Source organism: Megalops cyprinoides, chromosome 1 (genome assembly GCF_013368585.1).
Source record: "Megalops cyprinoides isolate fMegCyp1 chromosome 1, fMegCyp1.pri, whole genome shotgun sequence".
NCBI classification, from domain to species: Eukaryota; Metazoa; Chordata; class Actinopteri; order Elopiformes; family Megalopidae; genus Megalops; species Megalops cyprinoides.
The window spans coordinates 66103093-66125005 of record NC_050583.1 but is presented as its reverse complement, the minus strand read 5'-3'; the positions used below and the strand labels follow the sequence as shown (position 1 = coordinate 66125005).

The following is a 21913-nucleotide window of genomic DNA, read 5'->3' as shown; positions in this document are numbered from 1 at the left end:
ACACCAATTACGCTGAACTCACCACGGGCTCAACTGCACCACGGGCACAGACGTCACATTATGTAACAGTGGGAAAAGATGAAAGTCAACATAATTTCTTGTGAACTGAACTTGAGAAAAAATTCCTTAAAAGTACGACAAACAAGCGAGACAGCATGAAGACTTTCTCTCCACACACTTCTTCTTTACAGAGCTTTTCCTTAAGAAGCACACAGAGCATTTTACTTCAGTTTTGTCCATTTTATTGTTTATACAATTAAAGAGCATACTGCACAGTAAAACTCAATTAGCCTTGGCAGAGAAATCTTCATTTTTTAAAAGTATATGATAAGTAAACATTGTGCCCATTAATCTTTGTGCGCTGTCAGAACTGAGCACATGGGTTCACAGAACTCCTCATTCATCTATTTTTTTTTTCTCCAAATGAACTTCATCTGCATTAATTCATTTACTCCTTTTTATGAATATTGCTGAAGTCATACTTGTTTATATCTCATTGGACATTGTTCATTCCTATACTCAGTCTATGAGCACATATCAACCAAAACATACATTGAAAGATGCACAATATTATCAGCCCACACAAACCGGCCTGCAAGATTTACATAACATGCTTTGCCACAACCTGCCACTTCAAAGCAGTCACTCCAATGTCCACAGGGAGGACAGCCATCACTTGATGCATGTTGCTCACTCTCATTGGTTATTTTTCATTGATCAGGCTTCTGTATGGCTCCTCTTATACTGCAGCGACAATGACCCAGGCCTCAGAAAAGCAGCACAGAATAATCATCAGTCAGGCTCGTGCAACACTTTACATTAATGTTCCCATATCCATAACATGTCTTTCCTCTACATCCTTCCCAACACTTCAATCAGACATTGTGCCAAGCTTCTTCAGCTTGATTCGATCACAGTTCCAACAAAAGTCCAGCACAAACGCACAGGCTGTAATTATACCCAAAATACTGCTAATTATATAGAGATAACCTACGCTGCTCATGTTATCTGCTTCAAAAGCAAGGTAAACCAAAGGCCTCGGTGTAAGAAAGATACGTCCTGTGGCTATATTGAGAAATGAATGGACATGATGGACTGACATGAAGTCGGTCTTGAATTTAATGAGATCTTTGTTTGAAGGTGTCACCAATGCATTCGTGGTTTTTCTACCGAGAAGGTTTCATTGGACAGAATAATCCATACAATAAAACATCACAAATTCTATGTAAATGAATCAAACTCCCTTATGATGATTATCATGGAGGTTAAATGGAGTGGAATCTTCTGGAATATTCCTGTTACTTTCAGATTACGGCAGTTCTTGTCAACGCTCACTTCATCCTTGTGTGCACTACAACCACAAACTATACTCATACAATTTAAAAATGGTTTACAGACCCTCCCACCCACTGCCATTTATTTATAAAATAAAAGAACAGCAAATCTAACCACTTTGATATTTTCTTACAAAACCTATTTAGTGCACAATGAAAATCGATCTGAAATTTAGGTTGTCTTCATGATTTTCACATTGGAAATGAAATAAAATGATTATTGATCACTGGATGACTGTTTTGATAACAGAACTAAATGGATTTCGAATCCCCTCTCAATAACACTGCACAAGAGTGAATTGCTCTGAAACAAAATGCTAAATTTGCAATGGTAAAGTGCGGGAAACGTTAGCCTGTTAGCCACTTGCTATTCACATCGCATCTGTTAATTCTTTTGGCAGCATCACCCAGAGAACACTACAAGTGCAATCAACCGAATAGCATAGCAAACATGATGTTTGGAGAAGAAATTGCAGGGGACTCTCAGCTGGCAAATCCACAGAGTCCACATCTGAGTTACACAGTCAAAGAGCCAAACAGACACGCTACAAATATTAACAGCCAGCTGTGGTGTCTGTGGATAGAGGCCGCTTGGAGAAGGGAGATACGGCCTTATTTTCATGAATGAACGAACAGGGTATGGGATGCACTACAATGTCGGTAGGCTGCCTTGAAAACCTGGCACTGTGTTGGCAACCATCTTCACTGCCCTGCAGCCTGAACTCCAGGAACAGTGGCTCTCCAATACACTGCTGTGACTCCCGGTAAAGTGATATTGCGCAGTAAGTCTCACGCGTGACCTCACGTGCCCGGCCAGACTCATTCCTGGGTTTCTTGCCATTACCTGATAACTGCTTAACCCTATGTAAATTTGGCAGGAGCAACAAAAGTGTACTAAGCAAAACAGCTGCACTGGGATTACCCCCAGCTTCCCCATGGTTTTGATATGTGTTGCAGATCTGCTGTACCTGTGGCTAGATGAAACATTTTACATGAGTAACACATGCGCTGGATTAAAGGACTCACTACAATGCTCTAGCACCTTGTGGAGCTGTCTTTGTTGTCCACGATATAGTTAAAAAAAGATTCTCACTTAAAAAGGCATTGGAGAAAATATACCTTATTGAGATACACCTTATTATACTAAGAACATATTGTGAAATAAAGATGGTGTTAACGTTAAAACGTACAGCTATGACAAAAATAAAAAACCACACAACTGCATGAGTGAAGTGGGGATCCATTATGTAAAATGGATACGTAGCGGTCTGTATGTGTGTGTGAGGGTGTGTGTGTGTGTGTGTGTTTGAGTGCTACAGACTGTAGTGTACAGTGTGTGCCTGACACACTGAGGGCCACGACGCTCCTCCGAAAGGCTCTCTCGCTCTCAACTTTGCACAAATCCTGAACTACTTGTGAAAGGAGCTGTGAAAATATGAACAGAAATTTGAGCGACGATCTCTTCTAAAACAGTGTGTCACAGAAACTGCATTGGTATCATAGAACACGGCAACATAATGGGTTAACTGATAGTGTAGATTGTGAGTCCTTGCTTTTAAGCCCATGAGCCTGGAAGACATTTCATTACCCTCATCCCGCCGAAAAATCCTTGTGATTGAAGAGCGTGCGACGTGCCTCTGTACGTGCCTTTCTGACAGAAACGAGTCATTTGCGACAACTTGATTATCAACAATCCGTCTGATGAGGACAAGGTTGAGGAGATCTTTCTTTGCGTGAGGATTGCTAGTTTTTTTGTTTTTTTTTTTTTTTTGGATCAAATGCATGATGCTGAATGGACCGGGAAAAAAATCAAACAAACAAAAATGGTTGACATGTTGCAACAGCTCTTCTCACTCATAATTGGAAGAAGCACTTCAATTAACACTGTGCGATGATTTGTGTTCAAGTCAGTTTCTCCCTCAGAATGCCCGCTACCATGTACCTTAAAAATAACAGACGCAAAACCCAGGTGCATGTAACTTTCCTTAAAATCTAGAGTTCCATAGTGGCCGCAGAGGAAAAGTCGATGCGTGTTCGTATATGGAGAGTGAGGGCTCTGGAGAAATTCCTATGCCAGTTTTGAAACGTGAAGAAACACCCTTTGCACACCGGTTAAAAAAGACAAAGTTCCTCAAACGGGACCAAAAAGTGCGCGCATCGCTCCCTTTTCCTCCGGCTCTGGGGGTCCAGCGGACTTTCAGCCGTGAGAGGAGAAGATGGGGCGGCTGATATTGCTGTTGGTGGTCATGGCCGTCAACTCCCACCTGCAGAAAAGAGGCAGAGTCAGGTCAACAACATGCAGTCTGAATGGAATCTTCTGGACACACAGGTAGAACCTTCCACGCTCACTACAGCTCCACCTGATAGCAAATGCAGCACATTATCACTACAGATAAATCTAATAACGTTACTCACATAACTCACACGTATCTGGATGTCACAGGGATAACCGATTTTGCAGTGGAATACTACCACCCAATAGTGCAACATTATCAGATTTCCACACACGACATCGGTGCGTAGTTTATACGGCAAATATCTTTCTAAATAGGCTCATTATGTAAGATGAAATCATCAAAAAGCCTTTTTTAATAAACCGCAGTACTTTTCCAGTCCCACTACTGACTGGTGCTTGTTAAGTCACATGTCACGCTACACTTCCGTGCAATCTGCCAATGACAGCTTTTGGGTATGATCTGCTGCCACTGCACATCCTGGAGATGGATCAAATCAAGAGAAGTCCTATTAGCATTTCTATTTCTCATCACACCATCTGCCCACATACTGCCCCATTAATGTGACTATATTTCATATTCACCTCCTCTATAATGGTCAGTCTTAACGACGTTAATAAAAATGCATGTGAGTGAACACACACACACACACACACACACACACACACACACACACACACACACACACACACACACACACATAGAAAGTGTGCAGTGCAGTGCAGTGAGTCTAAAGTGTTGAAGCAGTTGAGATTTCTGGAGGACACACAGCATCTGAGTGTGTCAACCTGGTTTTGACTTCAAGGGAGCACAGAAAGACTGAACTTGTGTTAAAGTGGTTATGATTTCTAAGGAGCTCCACTTTATTCTCCTGCCAAGACGAACAGGAGAGAGACCGCAACGAGGCAAGGTGGTTTAGCAGCGGCCCGGCTGATTCACACCCTCCCTCCCTGCTCGAGAGCCTTTGCGTGAGGGTCCCTGTAACCCGATAACCAGACGTTGCTGAACGAGGTCTTGCGCTGGCCTGATGAGGAGGTCAGGGGTCTGGAGTGAGACTGTTATCTCGAGCTCTGGTTTCACACTCATGCTCACTACACTGTGCATGCCACCGATGGCCGAGGGTGAGGGAGGGAGGAGACCCCTGAGACAGGTTACAGCCCTCTCACTGAGGACAACGGGAGTCATCAAGACCCTGACCCAATCCAAAAGCCTCTCAGACACTGAGACGAGAAGGGAGGCTGACATAAAATTAGGGCTGAGTCCCCTTGTTTTTGGTGGGAGAAATTAATTAGTACGCATTTTCAAATGCCACCTGGGGGAAAGCAAGTGACTGAGAGAGAAGATCATTTGGTTTCCATGCGGGTGGCAGTGTGGCGCAATAGTGAGGAGCAGGGCTTCTAACCAAAATGTTGCTGATATTGATTCCCTGGCAGGGCACTGCTGTTGTACCCTCAAGCTAGGCACTTAACCCCACTTGTTTCAGAAAATATCCAGCTGTATAAAGGGACAGTATGTCAACATAAAATTGTAAAAATGCAAGTCTCTCTGGATGACAAAATAACCTGATGTAATGTTACCCAATTTTAGTTAACACACAATGAAAGGCAATATTTAACACACGCAAATGGGAGGTGCTGTAGTTTGTGCAAGCATTCTAGTGGTTCAAATTGAAAGAAAATATATAGCATTTGTACTGATGTATAGTCTTTGTACTGACATAGCTGGTAAGAAAAGCATGCACTGCAAGATGTCAAACAATGAGAATGGATCTCACTGAGAAGCTTGTTTCTGGGGATGACTGGGGATAACTGGGGATGATTGGGATGCATTGGGATGATTACCTGATGTCATGTGGCAGTCCAGACTGCTCCAGGCTGTACTGAATAACGGCTAGTTTGCATAACGTCTTCAGATCAGGGCCTAGGTATAGAGAAAACACAAGTCGATGAATCCTCTAAACTTGTGAAGTGCCCCCCCATCAGATTTGCGAATACCATGTGACTTCACTATGGTGAGGGTTTTGGCATACTGAAACCAACTGAATTCAAGCCAGTCCATACTGAAGCCAAGCATTTAGGCAAAGAAAGGATTCTCGGAAAGACTGGATCAATGAACATAGGTCTCTTTTTGTTTTTAAGTGAGAGGTAGATGTTCAGATGTGATGTGATGCTCAAATGTGTCATTGTGTGAGCTTCTGTGCATTTGTTCTGCCAGCTGCTCTGGATAAGAGGGCCCACCAAAATGCAAAAATATACATGTGCAAGCGGCACAAAAGTGAATTGGACGGTCACTCAACTTATCAATAAAATGTAAGACTCGCTCATATCCACAGCTCCAAGCAGAGTGCAGTGTTTTGCGGTTTCACTGGATCATGGCTTTGCCTGAATTCGCCCTGCAGCCATCCTGCTGCCCATAAAAACGCAGCACAGACACCACATCTTAACGGGGCGTCTTCATCCAGGCTGTTGGAACGTGCGTTCTTCCGGGAGGGCTTGGGTACAGGCCAACGTGCGCTCTGCCCCGACGCGAGAGGACACAGCCTTCCCTTCAGCTTCCTCCACCCGCAGACGGCTGCCCTTTTTAGCGGGGGCCAGAGAGGACTGCTAGGTGTATGGGGACATGGTTTTGGGAGGGGGAGGTTGGCGCGAGCCAGCGGCAGGTGGTTCACGTGGGCCGCTCTGTCGGGGCAGGGGGGAGGGCGGAGCGGTGCCAGCCCGTACACTCGCGGTGTTTATTTTCAGCCCTGATCGCCTGGTGTCGCACTGCGCTAGGACGGCCTTCCAGACTGGCCCACAGCTAGCGGAAAGTGTCTTTATCTGGTGGCTCACTGTGTTACGACAGACAGGCAGGGGTTCGGTGACAATACCGGGCTGGCCTGCTTGCTGCTGTCACGGGTGGAAGGCAGAGCATTGGCTACCGTAGATAGTTTATATTTATCTTTTTTTTTTTTTAAATCGGGAAAAGATTCGCTAAAATCAGGGCAAAATAACTATAATTAATCATTATTTGAAAAGCTTGCTTTCTAAATTACTCAATTTTTTTCATGCTTCATAAAATTTGTGAGAACACTTGAGAAAATGTACCTTGCATTGCATATCTTACATACACATATTTGTATATTTGAAATACACATATTTCTCATCCGTAATCTTGCTGTTAAAATAAGCAAACTATTATCTGCAGTGTGTGACAGCAAAACGAGCTATTGTCAGTAACGGTTTGGTGTAATACACAAAAAGTGACTGGGATTACTCACAGAAGTCTAGGATATACAGATCAGAGTGATCCATCAAGTTGAACTCATCACCCATCCCCTGCTCTGGACAAGGGCTGTAGAAAAAGAAAAGAGGAAAAAAAACAAAGCACACATGAAACAAGAATACATGTTATTTCAGAAACAAAGCCAATACTGCCTCTACTCAATCTAACATCCTTTGCACTTTTGTCATAACTCTGAAAAAGAAAAACGAAGATGTTCCTGAAATCAATGCATTAAATAGTTATAATAAAAAATATATATAACTCAAGTCTGTGCACTAGGGATCCATGTGAAAGGTATAATCTACTCCATCAAGCTGAAAATCATGCTCTTTGTATTTCTGCAAGTACAAAGAGAATGATTTTTCACCTGATTAGATTCCACGAGACGGTACGAACTGTAACATAGATTGCTCACAGCAGAATCTCCCCTTTGAGCAACTGTGTCTGAAAACACTACCATAGACAACGCTGGCAAGGATAAGTCTAAGATGATGGTTTCAGACAAACTGCAAGAGAACGAGGTAATCAAAGGGACGATTGTGTAAATATTTTAAAGTCACCGAGGCCCCACCACCAAAGAAGGTGCAACGGAAGTGTTTCAGGGCTGGCCTGTGCGAACAGTGGTGGCAGGGCACCCCACTGGTCCTCGCTGTCACCCAGGGGTGGTGGGGGTGACGTCACCACCACTAACAGCTCATGCCAGGAGCCACAAGGCGCTTAAAAATCAATCAGAAAAGAAGCGGTTCCGTCCAGCACCACAACTCCTTTCGAGACTGAAAGAGGACTGCTTTTATTTATTTATTTATTTCCCCCCCTCTAACAGCTATTCCAAGACCTATGAAGTCACACAAATCCCTGCCCGGGTTAAGAATCGAGCCGTAACCGTGCGTGGCTGAGCCGCTGATGCATCTGCCCAGCATGAGGAGGGGTGAGTCATGTGTGTCTCTCTGTTTATACCAGGACGTACACAGGCGTGTCAGAACGCAGGCTCTCTCTCTCTCTCTCTCTCCCCCGAGCGCGCACACGCACGCACACGTGCACGCAGAAGCCGCTACAGAGGCCGCTGCGGCGCCGCCAGCGTTCGCAGCTCCCCGTTAAAACTTATTCCGGGCTCCTGCGTCTGCACTTACATTTCTTTTGTCCCCTTCCTCACAGGCATTGGTCAGCGTGGAAGAAAGAGGACTCTTTGACGTGCGTGGCCGCGTGTGAATACAGCGGGGCTCGACGAGGCGGGGGGCACGCGCTCAGGGACGCGTTCTAGAGCGAGCTGCGGCCCTGAGAGGCGGGGGGCGGGGTTTGACCGACGGGCTGATCCCTCAGAGCAGCTCTGCCTGCTCTCTGCTCGAAGGCGGGGTAGGTGTGAGGATGGAGGCGTTTGGGCTTCCTCAAACGGCAGCCTGTGGCCTCTGATAACGGGCCCCGTGGCCCCCCTGGCCCCCGCGACCACACCTGTTCCCTGCTGAATCACAAAGAGCACTCCTAGTCGGACACCTACATAGCACTGAAAGCCCCAGGACTGTGGGCTATGCTGCTACATGAAGGACTGCACGTAAGAAGTCACTGAGGATAATGGGATAAAGAGCTAGCAACAGACGACGGTTCAAATCCCGGACGAGGTAAAGCATCTTGCCCGATCAGAGGCTGAGCTGACCAGTGCGAGTAATTACACATCGTTCCTAGGATACTAATTACTGTCCATCACCTCCCCTGGAAAATCACTCGCTAATGGAACCAGTGCAATCACGTTGCTCCTATTCCATTTACACGTGCTACACAACATTTATATTATTGTTTTACACTATTGTTGATGGATGCAGGTTGTTGCAGATTTACACAGAACACCAGAGGCAACACTAGAGAAGATGTTTAGCATACAGTCTCCAGCTCCATTCCCAAGTATTGTAATGCACCCTGAATTAACTGTCTGAATAGTTATGCAGTCCTGGCCAAACGGCACACTAAATAAGATTGTTATCCCTTTCACAACAAACACAGAGGTCAAAAATCAAAGACAGTGCTTCCATCCAAAAATCCTCAGATGTACATTCTATGCTTGAAAATGGATGCTTGTGACCTTCTTCCTGGTTGTCTGTTTAAGCTAATGTGAGGATGCAGAGCTCAAAATGGGGAGCTCAATTTTTTTTTCCCTTTCATTTATAATTCAAAGATTTCAAAACAGCTGCTGCGTAAATGTAAAAAAATGAAGTTTAAAAAGCATCAAAATATGCAATGTGAATAATGAATGAAATGTAAGAATTATCTTGAATTATGCTAGATAAACTGAAGTACAACTCAAATATACTGCCTACACTTTTTATGCCTACACCAATCCCTCAGTCATAGAGTACAAATGACTTTTACTCAATTACTTTCAGTGCCAAACACAATTATCATCGACAACATTTGTATTAATTATTATTCCATTAATACTTTTACCATTTTAATATTCCATTTCAGCAAATTTTGCTTTGACAGGGAAATCTGCAGACCAGTGTGAAACATCTCATAATATGTACTTACTGATATATGTATACACACACACACACACACACACACACACACACACTGCTGGAATGAAGACAAATATTAAATATACACAGCTGAAAAATTTCCTTAGAACTTCCCTAGCCACTGCTGCCAGCCTTAATCAGTTTCAAATAAGTGATGTGAAGAGGGTCCAACAAGTCTTCCTCCATTTTTGCTAATCACAGCTAAGATTCCACAGCTATGACATTCTACTGATAGTCTACACATGGCATTCCATGGAGAATTTATTGAAATGAGTCCACTGAATACCAGTATTTTATTCAATAAGGTATTTTTTCAACATTCAACATTCTAATCCTATGGTATGCATGTACTACCGCGGTATGTATGCACTGTTTGTGACAGTCAACTATAAAATTAAAAAAACTGAAGTGCACTGAGAACATTTTTGTCAGGCAGACCTGTCATGTCTGATGTAATATTTTCACAGCCACACTTGTATAGGTTCACTCAAATGAAACAAGAAGAGCTCATAATTTGAGAGTCAAATGGTCTCTTTACTAAACCTTCCTCTATGTGTGTCCAAGATGTTGTAAGACTTTAACGCCACTAATCTTCCCCAGATAAATGCAGGGTGAAGGGAGCAGCCCGTTGAGGAGGAGAGGTGTCCCGGTGGCCAGCTGGGGAATTCATTACGTGCCCCTGCACCCATGAGGTCACCCGGCACTGAGAGAAGCTGCACCGTCATCAGGGCCAGTGTCACCCTGCCTGGAGCTCGCGACTCCCTTTTGTTGCCACGGGAATGTGGCCCAGAGGACCGGACACCACGGTATCGCTATTTATTTTTCCTTACCTCGGGGGCACGGCCTCTGAACTCGTTAAATGCCGTACGGTGCTGTTCTCCCCCTCCACAATGGGGTGGGGGGTGGGGGGGGGGCGTACTGAAACAAAACATAGACCACTGATTTTGAACAATGCTCTTGGATCCATTCGACAATTTTATACGGTGACTTACTCAAACTGTCTAGCAACAGCGCAGTGCCTGGAGCCTTCAGATTAGGGTAGGTTGGAACACATCAGTAAGACACGCGCTGTTGTACAGTATGTTTTAGGGATTTTATCACTCTAGTTAAATTTCAAGGGGAATTTGCATGTCGGTGATCAAGCAAGAACCAAATGCATCAGATAATTCTGAATAGAGGGAAATTATTTTATGCACTAGAGAGAAACCTACAGTTGCGGGGTCAATAAAAAATTATTACAGTGGCTGGTGTGGAGAATGTCTTGCTTGAAGCCCAGGAGTTGATCATCTGTTGAACTGTGAATTTCATGACCCAGACTACCATTTTACTCAGTGTGAAGGATGAGCCCTCACCTGTCCCCGGAATCTGAAATGCTTCAATAACATGTGTCTTGTATTCTGTATTGTTAACTGTTTGGGTATTAACGGAGGATCCTCACCTTAATTGCCAAATTACCAATGACTGATGAAATCCAATGAACCTCATTCAAACAGGTTAGTTGTCAATAGTTGTCTGTAAAAGTAACCGCTTGCCTGTGCTAGCAAGCCTCATCTGTCTAATCAACAGGCATCTTAAATAAAGGTGTGTGGCTGGAGAGCAGGAGCAGTTGGTTTGATTGTGGCTGTGCTCAGGTCCCTGTGTTTTGTGGTGAAGTTTTATAATAAAGCATTTGGCTTTGGTACTTTTGCTCCTGTTTGGTTTGTTTTGGTTCAGTGCACTGGCTGGCACTGTTACACACACAGAGGGTTACAGCGTCTCTGTGCTTTGCTTCCTCTACTTGCTGGCACAGAGTGGAGTATCGCTGCATATGCCCTGAATCCCCACTGCTGCAAGCGTGGTCCCCACCCACACGCACGGCAGGACGGGTCTCTTCCATACAGTACGTCCAGAAAACACGGCCCAGGAGCCTCCCGTAGCCTCACAACCTCACGCCCACCCGCAACCCGAGCGGAACCACAACAGAGTCAGCCCAACCGGAGCAGAAAATGGACCCAGAGGCAGCGGGCCTTTACGGCCACAAATGCAAGTCAGCCGCCCTGAACCGCACCTCTGAAAGCACTTTGCGCGCTGAGGAGACTTAGTGTGGACCCGAGAACCTTGGGAGGGAAGGTCTGACAGAGGCATCGCGTGAAAGGCCACCCGTGGAGGGAGCTAGGATGTGAAGTGGAGCGGGACGTGGGGTGCCGCGAGAGGGGATGAGGGGGGCTCCCCGGGACGCAAGGCAGGACTGCTTTATCTGTTCCTCTGATGTCTGACGGGCCGTCATCACCTGATCGGCGAAGCATCACGTGTGTAATCGCCCCCTGTTCCAGTGATTAGGCAGGCAGAGGGCTGTGTGCCACTGAGGGCTATGGGGTGAAGGCACTTCAGAACAGTAATGCAGTAGCGGGGAGCAGTGGGATTCTTGTTTCAGCCAATACTGGCAAGGGGCATCTAATCAGAACCTCTAATTGCAGCTGTTTTTCAACAACCTCCGCCTCATCGGTCCCTGGAGGCCCTGTACAAAATGGTACTAAAATAGAGAGAGACGGGTTTGGTTTCTAGAGAAAACCTGGTGGAATGCACTGTATTAATTACCCAGAGTCTGCATTTCCTCCCAGAGCAAATGAAATTTGCTAGTTAACAGAAAGAGGGCGCAGAATAAGAATATTCTATACCGAAGAAACTGGACTTCAGTTGTTATTGCTGCTGAAACATAAGTTCATAAAATACCCCTCTGGCAACTCAGTCATAACATCATTCTTCCATGCTGTCTGTTGGTCTTATCCTGTCCTGCTGCGATTTTATCTAAGCCTTTATCCTATTTCTTTCCCATCTCCTGATGACCTGCAACCACGGGATCATGAGAAACTCGTCATGCACAATCGCTTCCTGTGAAGCCACATATCTGCTGGGCCAGATGCACAAGCCGTCTAGGCTTTATGTTTCAGTGTCTCTTAAACAAACCCAAGTTGCCGCACACACAACCTGGGGAAATGTTGCTTCTGCAAAGACTTAATCACAGTGAATCATCATCAACTACAAACCGTACCCAAGAAACCACAGACATTTAGAAGGCTACATGACAATTACATGGCAGTCTTACCAGATTCTGCGTGACCATTCGGACATGGTAATCACAAATGAAACACTGTAACTGCAGGTCAGCCAGTTTCCAAGCAGCCTAATCATAAGCAGAGCAAACGTTTATGTTCCTGTGTGTTTTATTGCTGTTTGGAGCTAACGGGCTCAGAAAGGTTGAGAAGGTGATGTTTTCATTGGGTCAGACCAATAACTGCCATATCAGATTGCAGCCCAGGCTTCAACATTCCATTTCCTCTCCCTTAATCTAAAGTGTGTCTAAATCCTTCCGTGTAAATGCTATTTGTACCCCCTACCAATGTTGCTGTGTGGTTTAGGCTGTTTTAGGGGTTAAGCTTCAGGTGAAGCCATATTTAACTATGGCTAAATGGCAGAGAAGGTGTGGTGCCCAAGACTAGAAGAGAAACCAAACACAGGATTTGAGTGGCTCAAATCACAAGTCTCACAGGGGCAAAGGCTTTCATTACATAATGAATATATTCTAGAAACAGTCAAATTCAATATAACTGCAGTGCACTTGTCTTTAAGCAGCTGTTAATATTTTTCTGTGCTAACACAGAATAAATGCAACAACCCAGGAACTGAAGAAATAAGGCCTTCCATTGTGTGCAAACCAACAGAATCTAAAGTGGACCTGGGGGATATTTGATGCCAAACACGTGTCTATTTCCTATGTGTTAGTGTATTAGAAAGAAAATAATGAATATAAAATCAAATAAGACAACCCCTTTCCAGGTAATGATAACTAATAAGATCACCGGGTCAATAGGATTTCTTCCTATCTCTGATATTAAATAATGGAAATTTGGCTGTGCAGGGGATGGGCTGTGGACATGGCAATAAGTTTTTTTTTAGATCAACAGATTTTGCCTGAAATGGTTATCTTTTAAAAGTAAATGACAACATACGTGTCAGATAAGAGCGTGGATCTCATTCTGCCGGGTGAGGGGTGTGCTTTTGCAATGATTTCAGTTGCCTGTGTGAGAGACCCTCTGTGTTGTATGTGACATGTGCCTTTTTTCCCCAGGGCCTCTCTGTTTTCCAGGTTTGGCCTAAGGCTTGGGCTCTTTGCCTTAAAAAAGGCACATTTTTTGGTCTGCGAATATCTGCTGGACATTTGGTCAAAGGTTACATCCCTGTTTTCTGTTTTCCAGGTTTGGCCTAAGGCTTGGGCTCTTTGCCTTAAAAAAGGCACATTTCTGGTCTGCGAATATCTGCTGGACACCTGGTCAAAGGTTACATCCCTGAAGTGAACTTAGGACTTTCCTAGGAGTTCCTCTCCAAAACTCCCACCATATTGCACTGACGATGGCACCAAGGACTGCCAGAGCAAACCCTAATGTGTATTCCAGTCCAAAAGGAGCAACGGCAATAAAAAAAAATAAAAAAAATTGCCTGACACATCATAACGAAACGGTCAAATTTGCTTCTGAGATATTCAGGCCTTCATTAAATATATCAAATGGCACTTTGTGCAGACAATTAGAACACATAGTCCTATGTGAGGCAAGTAAGAAAGTACGTCCGCTTGAAAGATATATTTACCCGCAGAACGTCACTACAGTGCTGAACATAGAAAACAGTGACATTTTGCCAAATAACCCCATGATTGGCTTCGAGGCAACAACAAGCGAGTCCATGCAAGCGCCAAGCAGACGTCAGCCGCGAGGAGGTAAGCTGCGCCATGGCCACCGCTGTGCAGTGACTCACAGGCCATAGAGCAGCCAACACACCTGATAATGCCGCACCGGAAAAAAAAAATAATAATAACAGATTCACTGTTTACAAAAGCCTCTCAAATCATGTGCTGTCCCTAAAATTATTTCGGGAAATGACCCACATGGCAGCTCTCGTTTCAGTTCCTGTGCTCGCTATTATTGCGCGTAATCTCACAGAAGCTAAGATAAAAATAAATGGACGCAAAGTGCCGTACCTCTGCCTATTGTCTGAAATCCAGACAAAAGGTCTGAAATAATCTGAGGGGCATGCTAGCACACACATGGCCGGTGTTCTACAAAATGCGTGTTTGAATGCATTCATATCCAAGACAGCAACTTGCACAAAACCAGTGCAGTGGTACTGACCTTGCCAGCTGTTAACATTACCTGCCAGTTGTTAATAAGACCCATTCACACCATGATAATATTGTTCATCCTCTAATTCACCAATTTAGTGCCTAAAACGCACCCACACATCCATCCACCCACACCTCATGGGCAACCAATAGATGTAGCTAATCTGTTGCCTCCACCATTCATTTTAAATACAGCACAGTGCCCGTTCCACTGTGTTAATGTGATTATGATTTCCTTCACAATGGGATTATTTTAATACCCAGCCAGTCTGGAGATCGTGTGTACGAGCTGGAGGGGAGGCTTCCACTCGTTTAAAAAGGTCAGTTTAGCATAATACAAAGACAGTCTAATTACCTTTACTGATGACTTCTTTTAGGCCTTTTGGAGGTTACTGCCGTGTTGACAACGGGTGACCCTGTGTGCTTTGTGCGACTAGGAATGCTTTCCAATAAATGGGTGCTTCTGATTTTTGGAAAAAAGGCACAGTGCACCAAGAATAAACATACTGTTTCCCAGTCTGTAAACTGGTATCCCAGATATATCCCAGCACTTTTAATTGATTGACTGACCATACTGATTACATGGCCACACTATTTATATTTTTTCCTTTCCACTAGACTTATTCAGGTGGAGATGAATGGGAACGATGCCAGCACACTTCCGGTTGGCTCTCGCGGGAAGCGAAAGGATTGTCGAAAAGGGATCACATGACTCTCCACGGAGGTGCTTTACAGGACAGCGGGTACTGCCAATGCCCTGTCCCTCTGGCAGGTCCAGGAGCACGGGGCCGCGGTCGAAAATATCGCCCGAGCGGTTCATCACAGAGTCACCCCCGAATGCAAGCTGTTGGCTCCCAGCATGCCAATCTGTCACGTTCCCGCTCGCATCCTGTCACTCGGAGGATGCTCTGTTCCCGACCTCGCAACGCTGCCTGCTGTTCCTCCATTCATCCCGACATGAGGCTGCCATGAATGGGCAGTGATGACATCAACGGGACGGGCATTCGCACTCCCAACGTGAGGGAGCGGCGATGACCTCATTGTTTGTTGATGCCGTTGCCGTTGCTGATGCCTTGCTATCCAGCTGTCAGTTTTTTCAGTTTTTAATCTCTTACGGGGCTTTGAGGTGCATAAAAAACAGCTACTCTTTCTGTCATCCATAATGAAATGTTAGAATTTTAGTTCGGTACATTTCATTTATTTAGACAAGCCGGCACACAAGAGAACTGAATAGCAGCTATATGCCAACATACCATTGTTGTGTGGAGCAGCCAAAGCATACATCCATGCGGTAACTTTCAGTACAATCGCTCACGATGAGGTCAGACGCAGTATGGTCATTCTCATTCAGGCCAGTCTGACTGTGGTCACTCTCAATGAAGCAAGACCCTATGCATTGATGGCCAGTGACATCAGTCTCAGTACAGTCAGTATGGTCACCTTTAACGATGCAAGACCCAGCAGAGTGAAGTCAGGTCAGCACAGTCACTCTCGGAGTGGGTGCACAGCGGACACAGTGGACAGCCCTCTTAGTGAATGACCCCCCCCCACCCCCCCACCCTTCCCCCGCAGGGCAATGAGGCGGCACTCCAAATGAGTTGAGCAGACTCGCCCCAGGCGGATCAGGTTTCGGGCTGAGTGAGCGGGGACTCCCTGAGGTGATAAATCTGGGGTCCCGCTGAATTTCACGGTCCTCCACAGCTCAGCAGGGCTGTTTACACTGCTGTAAGTGGCCGTGAATGGCCAGGGCACGGGCCGGCCATTAACACCCAGCCAACCGCTCCATCATCACACCCGCGGTCCAAGGGCAGCAGGGTGTGCGCGCTGACCCCCGAGTGATAATCTCTGACATGACCGAACCGCAGGAGGTGCGCCACACATGCAACAAAAATACTCTATGCCTTTTCATAACAGCTGTGACTGACATTTATTCATTCTTATTACTATTGCATTTACATATTATTATATTTACTTCAGGACTAAAATAAAACTGCACAGAAAAAGTTTGACAGTTTGACTGGAAAAAATCCTTTCAAAATAGCCCGAAATTCAGAATTCCTTATTTCATAAATGATCTGATCTTAAAAAATTACAGCCAAACATTTTCATCTTAATGATGCTCAGATATAGGCGAGTTGGACTAATGTTTGTTTCTTCAGCACATTTATTTTGATGGTGGCAGGCAATGTGGGAATAGGTTGGAGCTGTAGTATAAAATCAAGAACTTCGCAGAGATGTTCTTGATGGTCTGTAGTTTTCCATAAACCTTCAGCCCCATGTAGCCCAAGTCCTGGATATGACCCCTTTGAACACAGTGGGCTTGGGTGATTAACAGTTTTTTTGTGCTTCGCTAAAGCAATAAATTATTTGCTAATAAATTCCTCCACTTAGGCAAATATAATAAACTGTTAAGAAAATATCAATGGTGTCTTTTCTTTGATCAGTTTGAAATTACCACTTCCCAAGGAAACAAAAGGCCAAACAAATCTTAAACAACCTCCTTTGTAGGTCCTACATGAAAATAAACACTGGTACTAATAAAGTTGCCAGCTGGAGAAAGGAACTAATATCGATGATGGCTCAAACTACTCAATTAGTTCATTTCATTAGGACAGAAACAATCCTTTATAAAATATAACTCACTGTTCTTGACTAATCCTTTGACTCAACTGCATATAGTATAATGATATGTGTGGCAAAATGTTTTATTATTCCCACACTACAATATATTAGCATATTCTCCTTAATATAAAATGCCCAACCTGTTGCTCTTAACATGTAATTACTCTTTCACACTAAAAGCAGTCTTAGACTCTGACCATGGAATTATTCATATTTCACTTATTTTAAAAGATTGCCGAATTTCTGAGAAACACCAACTACTTTGTTAAGTTCAGACTTGACTAAATTTCACGTGAACAGTATGGGAAGTGTGTGGAAAAAGGCAAAGCTATAGCATTTTGCCTCCACCGGTTTCAAATGTTTTGACAATTCTCACAACATCTTCAGCTTGGACTTACAGTATGTGAATACGGGCCTATTCCAAGCTCTGAACCTGTTGAAACAGATCCGAGATCAGGCACACTTGCTGAAACGAGGTCACTGTGGCCGTGGAGAACAAGGCATTACAGGCGGTCAGTCACTGAAAGCAAATACAACTGAGGAGGGCTTCAGTGCGTGTGTGTGCTATCAAGCAGTGACAGGCAGCTAATCCTCAATCCCCTTGTATTCTAATCGGCATGATTAAAATGGCCCCCACTAAGTTCAGTTTGCCCTGTCAGAGACACACACAGGCAGCAATGTTTGTCACTCTTGTCTATATGCTCAAGCCATGTCTTAATGGTGATAATTATCATAGCAAATTACTATACTGTATTCAAATAGACATCATGTTCTTTCACTTCACTGATGTTTGTTTCTGTTATACAAACAGTTAATATTACAGCATTAGAAATTCACATGTATGTTTTTGTCCCATACAAGAGTGCATCCTATATAGTACCAAACCTAGTGTGTTAAGAAGCAAAAGGGTTAAATTCCACACAGCTCTTGGTACTGAAGACAAAACCACAGCATCCAAATTACATCAGACCTATTGTGGAAAAACAGAACGGCTGTTTTTGGCTTGTGTTTAAAAATATTGTGAATGCTGTGAATGCTAAAAAGCACGGCTAGGGAGACACCAGCTCAGAGAGGCAGTCTCGTATTTCCCCTTTCACTGCTACCTTGGCTGAGCTTCAGTGATTCACCTCGCTGTCTTGGCAACTTGTGCTGCTTTGGGGATACTCAAATTGAAGCAAAGACACTTCTTTGATTTCCTTTTCCTGTACACCTGTTCAGTCCAGGGCTTTTGAAAGAATGCAAGATGTGCTCCCTACTTTTGTAGCGGCAGTAGAAAAACAAACTTCTAGCCTTGAGGGTGTTAACATCCAACCCAATAAACCCAAAACAGACAGCAGATTTTGTCACATAACTTTTACGAATGCCATTAAAAGCTTTGACATATGCGAAAACGTCTACACATAACATAATTTATGAATATCTGTGTGCTCTAGCTAACACCGATTTCACATCTGCAAAGATCAAACTACCTGGTGCTAATGCAACAGCATATATGAAACCCGCGAGCATCCAAGTTTTTTTGTCATTGGAGATACGTGGATGGGTTACCTGGTCCCTCCAAACAGGATTACCACATCCCCCATCATGCAGCAGTACAGTGAGAGGTTCCAGTCAAAGCATGCGAGCAGGTTACCTGGTTCCTCCAAACAGGATGATCTTGTCCCCCACCATGCAGCAGCACTGTCTCCTACGAGGGCAGGGCCCTTTGCCCTTGGGGTCCACCTTCTTCCAGGAGAATGTCTCTACATCAGACACAAACGGGCATCCACATGATCAGGACGACATTTGGAAGGTGCGTTTGAGATCCCAAGAAACCATCCTGGCACCTTCTCCTGACAGAAAGCTAAAGCTAAAGCTAGGCAGGACATTGTTTGGTTGTGTTTGGATGGGAGATCTACAAAGGCCAGGTTTCTTCAGGAAGTACTGCTGCTGGGGCAGTAGGGGGCGCTGTGCTACAAGAAAGGCCACCTTTCCTAACTTTCTATCTTTCAAAATAGTCCTGATAACTGACTAACTGTGCTCATTAAAGATGGGATTGCGAACATCAAAGAGCAGGAACAGCAGAGATTTAAAGAGGTGTCAGTGCCTGTTCGTGACCCTTTTGAGACCTTTCTGTGAGACAATCACACTTCTTTATTCCACAAAGCTGTTCCAAGATCAGCCACACCTATCACCTCTTTCGTCTGTTTGGATTTTGATTTCTTGTTCTGATGTAGAGACAAAAGCGACAGAAGAAAATACACCATGGACTGGAACACATAAATGAGCTGTGCACTGCCAGCCTCAGCCCTCACGAACAGCATCCCTTTCTCTTAAGGCTGACTGATCATTATTCAGTCCATATATGGAAGGGTCAGATATACTGCACTGCATCACTGGCTAATGATGGAAGCAGCATCACATGTTCCTATGACAACAGGCATCTTTTCAACCAGACAGGGGATGTTAAACATTCTGGCGGATGGTAGTGCTGCCATCTGCTGGGCAAGAGGCAATTTAATAAGTTCATCAAGAAAAAAAAGTATTTGCATTGGCCTCCGTCCTAACAGAACTCGTTTCTACACGGAGGGGGAAAGGTGTATTTAAAAAGCTTAGCTGTCGAGCAGTTACACACTGAAAAGCGTATGCTTGCTGTCATTTCAAAACACAGGTTTACTGAATGAAAACTGTCTGTCACTGATGGCAGCCGTTAAAATCAGCATATCTCAGCAAAAGTGGGACATCCATGTGCACATTTGCACACAGCCATAGATGGTGTTGATGATGGAAAGTGGGATGACTACAGCTTCCGCTACGGAGGGAAGGAAACTGGGTCAGGATGAGACAGCCCTGAAAAAGCACGTCAGTTCATTTATCTGTCATTAGGAGGCTCTGAGCTTGGGATTGAAGCAATGCAGATTCAGCTGCATGCAAATCTAACATGTCCTCGAAGTACAGCAGGGTACAGTTCAAGGCCAAAACCAACAGATGCCAACAACATCAGCACATAAGCTGTATTCTCTTAAATCTGATTCTGGACATTCATGTGGAGGTAAAACTCTCATGACATGAAAATAAAAGCCAGTGGGTTCAAAACACTTCCTGAATTTTATACATATTTTCTGCATTGTATATTATGCATATGACTTGACACTTGTGACGATCCTCCCATTCACTATGAGACATTTCTAGCACAAAGTCTGTCCAAACACACACTGTCAGAACCATTTACTTAGTATGCTTCCTATATCAAATTAAACAACTTCCCTCAGGTTAAATTTCAAGCACTTTCTCCTAGAAAGTTTTAATTAGATTCAAGTTTCAATTAGATATACAACTAAAACGATGTCTTTGAAGTAAACGACTGATCTGAGAACAGCCCCAGGTACACATTCCCAGAACGCAGACGACTCGGAAGCTGCAGTTTGGGAAACTGATTTGGCAGAGGCTTTGATGTAAACATGAACCAGGGCTGATGTGTTCAAAGAGCATCACAATACGGAAAACTGATTTGATTTTGGAACCGTCTGCACAACCACATGACACTTTCATTCAAATGGGACACCGAGTGGATCATTGCAAAACGCAGACCTTGAAATAGTGTTTGGTTGGATGAAACTACCATTTATTAAAATGGCCATCTATTTCAAGTGCACTGGGTGTATTGAGCCAAACACTTTGCTAAGTCAGAAAAAAAAAATCAAGCAAAAGATACGTTAAGCACTTCAAATCTGTATCTGTAATCTGATAAATACATTAAATGGTGAGGTCAAGGATTTTAGTTACAATCCTAAAATCCCATCAGATTTAAGGATTAAATGATTGATTACCTGGATTAAATTTCCACAGGTCATTGTAATGCCGATCCAGACGTGCATTGTAGCCTCCAAATATGTACAACTCTCCATTGAAGGCAACTGAGGAGAGAAGAGAAAAAAAAAGCGATGAATAATGAACCATTCGGAAGCACAATTACAATGAACCCATTTCCGAGGACACAACCTGTCCACGTTATTTTCAGCTTGATCCCGGCTGCGCTAAAGATGTTAAATTACGGGGACGGCTGTAATAAAGACTTCGATTAGCTTATTTGTATTTCATTGATCGCCATTAGCCTGACTGGTGTTTAAGACCTTGCACCTGTGGGCAAGGCCGGTGCACGCTCCGCTAGTCTTTATTGCGATTCCACGACAATGCATTCGCGCCACGGCACGCCGGTCGATTCCGTTCCCTCATTGAAGTGTATTGGGCCATTAGTGAAGCTGAGATATTTCCTGCAGTCCCTCCAGCTTGTCTTCAGAGCAAAATGGATGCCTTTGACGCTTATTTCCGGCTGCGTTTACCAAAATCCCCTGGACGCGGAAGTATGCCTTAGGCGATGAAGAGCTTTCCGCCGAAATGCCCCTCTTGTGGCACCATCCGGGGGTCAGCTTGTTTCAACGGACCCTGACTGTTACTGCAAAAAATAACCCCTCAAAAATAAGTAATAAAATAATTAATACAAGGTGTTTTTTGCTAGCAATAAGTGAAATCTGCCAATGGAACTAGTGAAAATACACTTGTTAAGATTTCTTGAAATAAAATGTTATTGTTAAGCATTTTTAAGATAAGGGATCTTAAAATTAGGTGGAAAAAAACGAATTTTGATCCATTTTTAACAGGTATTAGGAAGTGTTTTTGTGTCATGCAGTTTAAAAACCTTCTGACTTGTCAAAAAGGCTTGCTTAATTTGATATACCACTCAAAGTAAGATGTTTTCAAGACAGTTTCACCAAACAAGATATTCAAGATGCACCGTCTAAAAACAAGTCCTTGTAG

At 44.1% G+C, this 21913-nt stretch overlaps 1 protein-coding gene across 1 annotated transcript in view; it reads right to left on the bottom strand.

The window, feature by feature from the left end:
- Nucleotides 1-2602: 2602 nt before the first annotated feature.
- LOC118772529 (kelch domain-containing protein 3-like) overlaps nt 2603-21913 on the bottom strand; it is a 31650-nt gene continuing 12339 nt past the window's right edge. The window contains exons 8-12 of the mRNA XM_036520937.1: nt 20926-21012; nt 18750-18858; nt 6825-6898; nt 5410-5488; nt 2603-3598 (exon numbers count right to left, since the gene is read on the bottom strand). Coding sequence (XP_036376830.1) covers nt 3532-3598; nt 5410-5488; nt 6825-6898; nt 18750-18858; nt 20926-21012 — 416 coding nt within the window. The 3' untranslated portion in view covers nt 2603-3531. The remainder of the gene's footprint in view (nt 3599-5409; nt 5489-6824; nt 6899-18749; nt 18859-20925; nt 21013-21913) is intronic.